This window comes from Arachis duranensis, chromosome 2 (genome assembly GCF_000817695.3).
Source record: "Arachis duranensis cultivar V14167 chromosome 2, aradu.V14167.gnm2.J7QH, whole genome shotgun sequence".
NCBI classification, from domain to species: Eukaryota; Viridiplantae; Streptophyta; class Magnoliopsida; order Fabales; family Fabaceae; genus Arachis; species Arachis duranensis.
Window position 1 is genome coordinate 6031880 of NC_029773.3, and position 7588 is coordinate 6039467.

Here is a 7588-nt window from a genome sequence, read left to right on the forward strand (position 1 = left end):
TTTCTGTATCCCTTTTTTCTTTTTTTTTTATTTTTTTTATACAAACTGAAACTTTAGAGACCATTTTGTAGCAAAAAAAAAGTTAGGGATAATTCTAATTTTCGATCTCTATGTTGAGGACCAAAATCATACTTAACCATAATAATTAATATAACTTTAACTAAATAATCATTTACTAAAATAATTTAATCTATCATACAAATAATTTATTCACACGTGGTAGTGGTATTATTAAATTATTTATTTATGTATTAAATAAAAAGATCAATACTTTTATTAAAAAAAAGTTACTAATAAATTATAACTCAAATGGCATAATCTTTTTATACTCATTTAAAAAATCGCAAATTCAAATTTCCCTATCTTTCATAAAAAAAAGTTGCCACACCCTACTCAATCCCACGAAATATAAGGCTAACTATAATTTCAATATTTTGAAAATGAAAATAATTTATTTTTAAAAGCAAAATTTGATTGATATCCAAAATAATAATTCACTCCGAATTATTTATCCATTTCAGCTGAAAAATAAAAAATGTTACCACATCGTGGTGTTGAATTCATAATTCATCACTCATTCGCGAATCACACCAGCTTCTTTTCTCACACACTTTCTTTTTTCTTTAATTTTTTTTTCACTGTCACACGCATTGCATTTTGCTCCCTTCGATTACTTCAACCAACAAAAATACAACAGAGACTCAAACATTCCTTCAGCTTCTTCGATTTCCATTTTCAGATATTCCCTTTGATTCGTTCAGATGAGAGATCCTAAGAACGATCCTAAACCTGTGAAACCCGCAGCTCAATCCTCCCCTCTCATTCTCGACATCGATGACTTCAAGGTTTTGAATCTTCAGCTGAATTTTTGTTCCTTTTTAGCTTATATGAAATCAGTGTTTGGTGAATCGCGATTCTCTGAAACGTGTAATTTGCGTTGTTAGCTTGTTTTCGATTTACATTTCATATCTGTGAATTCAGAATTTGGTTAATAGTGGCTTCGGAAGCGTGTTATTGTGTTATTATTAGTAGAGCTGATTTTCTGAGATTTTCTACGCGTGACATGCGTTTGGCGGATCGTGATTTGTTGTTATTGTTAGGGCGATTTTTCGTTCGATGCGTTGTTTGGGAACCTAGTGAATGAGCAGCTTCCGGCGTTCAGATTGGAAGATTTGGAAGCGGAAGATTCTCTTCCGAATGGCCATGTTACCAACAAGTTTGTTGGTTCTCAGCAAGGGGCTTCCAGCCCTCTGTTTCCTGAGGTTGAGAAGCTCTTGTCGTTGTTCAAAGACTCTTGTAAGGAGCTCGTTGAGCTCCGCAAACAGGTTTACTTCTTTTGAATTTGCTTGTTTGTTTAGTTTTTATTTTTTTTTTTTTCTGAGAAATGAGAAATTATGCTAGAGGTTCTTAGTTACATTTGATTTGATTGGTGTTATTTTGGATGAAGATTGATGGGAGACTTCTCAATCTTAAGAAAGATGTTGCAGTTCAGGACAATAAGCATCGAAAGACACTTACCGAGGTTACTCTACATTCTGTTCTGTTGATGTTATGTATATCCCGAATATTTTCTTTTATGAACAATGTGAATTAGCAACCCTTGGAATATTTCTATTTTGAAAAAAAAAAAAAAATGGTAATCTTTTACTTTTCATCTACTTTGTTGGAAAGGTTAAATTTGAATGATTTGTTAAACTTTTGTGGTTTTGTAAATGTGTTTGTGTATTTGATTCTCTTTTCAGCTAGAGAAAGGTGTAGATGGACTGTTCGAGAGCTTTGCGAGGTTGGATTCACGTATTTCAAGTGTAGGCCAGACAGCTGCGAAGATTGGAGATCATCTCCAGGTAGAAAGATGTTCAATGCATTATTTGTGTTTGACAAATGGTTTATGATCTCAGATTTGCACATAAAATTGTTTTTATATGTAGGTCAGTTATGCCTTTATGGTTTTAAATATTATCTCATTTATACTCTTATTTCTTGTCAGAGTGCGGATTCTCAGCGTGAAACTGCCAGTCAAACAATTGAGCTGATCAAAGTAATACTAGTTTGTTCATTCCGTGATACAACATTTCATGTTGGGAAAATTTACATGTGATTGATTTAATTTCTGCAGTACTTGATGGAGTTCAATAGCAGCCCAGGTGATCTGATGGAGCTATCACCTCTATTTTCTGATGACAGTCGTGTTGCTGAGGCTGCTTCAATTGCCCAGAAATTACGTAAGAATTATTATTTTATTCATTATTATTATTATTATTTAAATAATGCTTTGACCAAAGCTTTAGTGCACTGGTAAAGTTGTTACTTTGTGACATTGAGAGCACTATTCTCAACCCCTAAAATTAGTTCCTTCTTTTTGTTATAGGCAAACCTTGTGTCCTAGATTGTGTTTTTAGTGCCAAAACCGTTTCAAGTCAATGGGATGCTAATTCTGTTCATTTCCAGGGACATTTGCTGAGGAAGATATTGGTAGACTTTCATCAGCCGTTGGAAATGCAGCTGCTAGCAGAGGATTAGAAGTTGCAGTTGCTAATTTGCAGGACTATTGCAATGGTCAGTGATTTTTAAAACATGATTATATCTATCCACATTATGTGTTATTGCTCTCCATTCCTACCTGTTTAATGTTGTGACCTTAGATTTTATTATATCTTATCTATTCTCAATAAAGTATGATCTTAATGTAAACAATTTTAAGGGATTTGATCTCATGGAATATTTGATCCCTTTTAATGGAATTAGAATATTTATAATAAATGAATTAACCAACCCTTGAGACACACAATTCAATATCAACCCAATTCTACCTTTTGCCCTTTACCATGGCCATTGGGCAGAAAGTTCTTGTTGTCTTAAGAATAAAAGTACAATCTTATCCCTTTGGTTGACATGATTTTGAGTAGCTTACCTTTCATATGGATAGACCAAGATATTTAGCAGCAGTACCCATGAATGTTTTAATTCTTGACTCTTGGATGCCCTAATGCATTCCATGATTCCTTTTCTATTTCTGCAGAATTGGAGAATAGATTGATTTCTCGGTTTGATTCTGCATCACAGAAAAGAGAATTGACTACAATGGCGGAATGTGCCAAAATTTTGTCTCAGGTAATAATGTTTTGTTGTAGATGATTTCACCCTTCTATGTGTCTCCTTGCTTAACCCTTCATATCCGGCTGATAAAACCAGACAGAAATGGTACTTGACTTCCTCCTAGAAGAAGCATAACATTTATCTCAGTTTATCTCATTTTGTTATGAGAATAGGTTGCTATTCCTGTTCTCCAATCTCCACCTTCATCTATCTGGTGCCAAAGTTCCCCACATCATTCATTGACTGCATAAGCTAAAGTGCTTAATGTAAATTGCATTATCAAGTGATCAATTTGAGAATAACGTTGTATTTATCTGTACATTGCTTAGACAGTGTTGTTCTTTGACCTTTTACCTTTGTACTTTTTTGTTCGTAAATTTTATGAGGTTGCTGACCGAAACCAGGTGGAATTATTTTGTTAGATCATATTTGGCAATTGGCCTAGTTCTTAATAAAGATCCTTGAGAGAGTTAGTGAATGGACATGTTCAACACTGATATATATAATTACACCATACAATAAATCAAATCTTTTGTCTTGGGTAAATTTCTGTTCTAATCCAAATCCAAATATATGATTAGATTATATACACAAAGAACAAAGCTTCAACTTATGATTTGTAAAAATTAGTTGTTTGAAAGGTTGCTTTCAGATGTTTCTGTTTCCTATATACACTGTCTCGGTTGCTTATAGTGTAGGTAATAGAACTCACTAGCTCAAGTTCATTGAGTGATTTATCAATTTTATTTCAATAATGTTTCTTTTATAATTGACTCTGTCTTTATCACTAAATAAACTTTTCAATGCAGTTCAATAGGGGCACAAGTGCGATGCAACATTATGTGGCAACACGTCCGATGTTTATTGATGTGGAAGTAATGAATGCAGACACTAGGCTGGTTCTTGGTGACCAGGCTGTACAGGCTAGTCCTAGTGATGTTGCTTCTGGGCTTTCGTCTTTGTATAAAGAAATCACAGGTTTGAAGTGTAATGTTTTGTTAGTAAAGTAGTAATTTATTGATAAGATTGGTGATGCATAGTAATTTGTTGCAGATACCGTTAGAAAAGAGGCAGCAACAATAACTGCTGTATTCCCTTCTCCAAGTGAAGTTATGTCGATTTTAGTTCAGGTATCTAAGATAAGAATATGGTCTTCAATGAATGCTGTGGCTTTATAGACATTGCCTAGTTTGGTTGTTCTCAAGGCAAACTGGTATTGTTTGTTAATTTATTTCCTTCTGATCCTATATGCAGCGAGTTTTAGAGCAGCGAATCACAGCTCTTCTGGACAAACTCTTAATGAAACCGTCTCTTGTGAATTTACCTTCCATGGGGGAAGGTGGGCTGCTATTAGTGAGTACAACTAACCTCATGCTTTCATTATTATCATAGAGTCAGCTTTAGAGCAGGCTGATCTTTATGTGCTTTGTGTTTCAGTATCTTAGAATGCTGGCAGTGGCATATGAAAAGACTCGAGAACTTGCTACAGATCTACGGACTGTGGGATGTGGTGACTTGGATGTCGAGGGTAATAAAGTTAACTTTACAACACCAATACTTCCATGAGTACCTTATTTCTCTGCATTGACAATAACCCATCTCTAAGAAACAAATTTGGAGCATAGATTCCGATGGTACTCAAATATTTTTTGGGTGTTTGCCACCCCTTATACTACTAGATGTATTTCCTAGTAATATTTAAGAACTAATTAATGCAATTATAGCGAGACATGTCACCAATTGATTTTCATGAATCATCAAGGTTGGTCCTCTTCTTGTAATATAATTTGTTATTTGGCCAAAATTTGAGAATGCTTTCATATTGGAATTTTCTACTCAACTGATTGGTTTAGCAGGAACTTTTGCCTCATGGTCTCATTTTTATTAGCAACCTCAGTACTCATTTTTGTATTCAATTCATTCTAGGATTTCCAAGTGCTCAATTTTGGCTTATGGCAATTCTCAAGTATAGCTTTTTTGACTGACTTAGTTTTACTTTTATCACAACGATCTTATTTGTATTAGTATTCATTACATGCGTCATTCTTGTATTATTTTTCCTATTAATATTTGACCGTAACAGTTTTAAAAGTGTGTCAAATAAGTTCTTTGGTTGAGCATGATTAGCACTGGACTTGGAATATTAAAATATTTAGGTTACTTACAAAGAAACTTGATGTGGATCAGGTCTGACAGAGTCCCTGTTTTCTAGTCACAAAGATGAATATCTTGAATATGAGCAGGCAGCTCTTAGACAATTATATAAAGTGAAGGTTGGTAATTGTTTTAAGTTCTTTTCCTTTCAAAATTGGATCTGGTTGGCAACGCTTTAGATGGGTTAATGCAATGCAGATGGAGGAATTGCGAGCGGAAGGCCAGATTTCTGATTCATCTGGGTCACTTGGACGCTCAAAAGGAGCATCAGTGGCTGCTGCTTCATCTCAGCAACAAATATCTGTCACTGTTGTGACAGAGTTTGTCCGTTGGAATGAAGAAGCCATATCAAGATGCAATCTCTTCTGTTCCCAGGTAACTTTTCTGTGATTCCATTTTGGGGTATTTTTCTTCCAAAAGCGTCCTTTATGAAACTCAACATAGTACTCACTTGGGATAACTGTTGTAAGAACCTTTTACCGAGTAAAAGCAGTGTAATGGAATGCTGAATCTTCTGTTCTTTTGCAGCCTGCCACACTTGCAACCCATGTTAAAGCCGTGTTTACATGTTTACTAGATCAAGTAAGTTAGTAGCTTCACAATTTGTCAGAATGCAAACATTTGGTACATTTTATTTACTGGAGCTCAGTATTTTCTGGTCCGTCTTTATTCATTTTACAGGTCAGTCAATATATTGCGGATGGGCTTGAACGAGCTAGAGACAGCCTGACTGAGGCAGCTAATTTAAGGGAAAGATTTGTGCTGGGTACAAGTGTGAGCCGTAGAGTGGCTGCTGCAGCTGCATCTGCTGTAACTTCATGAGCCTTTGCATGCTTATGATTGAATTTTTTGCTTCCAATGCTGTATAAGATATGAAGGTGTTTTAAGAAAACATATTGAATTTACTTGTCGATATGCAGGCTGAGGCTGCCGCTGAATTGATTGCTTATCTACTGCAGTATTTTGCAAATTCTATATCCCGGCTTCTGCTTCCCGTGGATGGTGCACATGCTGCTTCTTGTGAAGAAATGGCAACAGCAATGTCCAGTGCAGAGGCTGCTGCTTACAAAGGACTACAACAGTGCATTGAAACTGTCATGGCTGAGGTTAGTTGTGCCTTACTGTATTTTGTCATGAACAGTCTTTTGCCACCTATCCTACAATTTAATGCTGAGATTTTGGTGGTTAAATTTTTCGTGCTTTCTTTTTGCTATAATATAAAGCTGGAATTATAATATCTAAAATCATAAATGTTCCACTTTAAACCATGGATAGGTGGAGCGATTACTCTCAGCTGAGCAAAAGGCAACAGACTATCGAACATCTGATGATAATCTGGTTCCTGATCACCGGGCAACCAATGCCTGCACAAGGTGGATATAACTTGAAGACCCAAGTATATTTTCTGTTATATTTTTTAGCGGTATTGATAATGTTATTTGTATTTTTGGACTGAGAGTTTCTCAATTATTTTCTTTTACTGAACATTTAAATTTGAATATATATATTTATTGAAGAGAGAGTCTTAAGGCGTTAAGCTCCAATTTGGATTTGTAGAAAAATACTACATATATTAAGTATGGGATTACAATGTCGAAGGAAAACGTCAAACTATATCTTTAATGTCAATCCATCAGTTTCTAAGCTTCCATTTTTAAAGGTACGATCAGAGTGGTTCCTGATCTTTCCTGTCCTCTTTGGTTTCATAGCAGTTTTACATAGGTTACCAGAGCATAGGTTTCAATGTTATCTAGGAGACCAGTTTTAAATTCTTTGTATAATGTAGATGACTCTGATTATTGTTCCTATTATTATTTTGATAGAAAATGACTTGCTGTTTATTCTATTTTATATCAAATAATGCATTAGAGTGATAAAATTATCTCTGTCAAAATCTGTTTCCCGAAGTTTCTATTACTAACAAGGATATTTGGTTCTTTGTTAGGGTTGTGGCTTATCTTTCTCGTGTGCTGGAGTCTGCATTCACAGCTCTAGAAGGTCTTAACAAGCAAGCTTTCCTGACTGAGTTGGTATGTGTTTTATGTCTGTTCCCTAAATGAAACAGTATGATGCATATAGAAACACAAATAGGGAGATTATATGTATTAGAGAATCCTTTAGATTATGTACTTTTTTATATATTTTTTATTTTTGTTTAATATTTCTGTCATTAGTCAGTGTTTTGCCAATGAAGTAGGGTCCTAACTGAGTCATTTGCTGTATCTGAAGAATGTCTAACTACCTTGAATTTAATGCTAACCATGCTCTCTTAGGTAGTTAAATTGCGAGATGTACTGATTTGGGTTTGGTTTCTTAGTTTCATACCATTTTCATCATT

The 7588-nt window shown here is 34.8% G+C and overlaps 1 protein-coding gene across 1 annotated transcript in view; it reads left to right on the forward strand.

Annotated features, from left to right (window-relative positions):
• Positions 1 to 588: 588 nt before the first annotated feature.
• The window catches only part of LOC107473279 (exocyst complex component SEC10b), an 8130-nt gene continuing 1130 nt past the window's right edge, over positions 589 to 7588 (forward strand). The window contains exons 1-19 of the mRNA XM_052257708.1: positions 589 to 845; positions 1101 to 1325; positions 1448 to 1522; positions 1743 to 1844; positions 1988 to 2038; positions 2117 to 2222; positions 2449 to 2556; positions 3020 to 3111; positions 3906 to 4074; positions 4150 to 4226; positions 4351 to 4449; positions 4534 to 4624; positions 5284 to 5369; positions 5449 to 5625; positions 5779 to 5832; positions 5932 to 6060; positions 6171 to 6356; positions 6526 to 6623; positions 7196 to 7280. Coding sequence (XP_052113668.1) covers positions 762 to 845; positions 1101 to 1325; positions 1448 to 1522; positions 1743 to 1844; positions 1988 to 2038; positions 2117 to 2222; positions 2449 to 2556; positions 3020 to 3111; positions 3906 to 4074; positions 4150 to 4226; positions 4351 to 4449; positions 4534 to 4624; positions 5284 to 5369; positions 5449 to 5625; positions 5779 to 5832; positions 5932 to 6060; positions 6171 to 6356; positions 6526 to 6623; positions 7196 to 7280 — 2094 coding nt within the window. The 5' untranslated portion in view covers positions 589 to 761. The remainder of the gene's footprint in view (positions 846 to 1100; positions 1326 to 1447; positions 1523 to 1742; positions 1845 to 1987; positions 2039 to 2116; positions 2223 to 2448; positions 2557 to 3019; positions 3112 to 3905; positions 4075 to 4149; positions 4227 to 4350; positions 4450 to 4533; positions 4625 to 5283; positions 5370 to 5448; positions 5626 to 5778; positions 5833 to 5931; positions 6061 to 6170; positions 6357 to 6525; positions 6624 to 7195; positions 7281 to 7588) is intronic.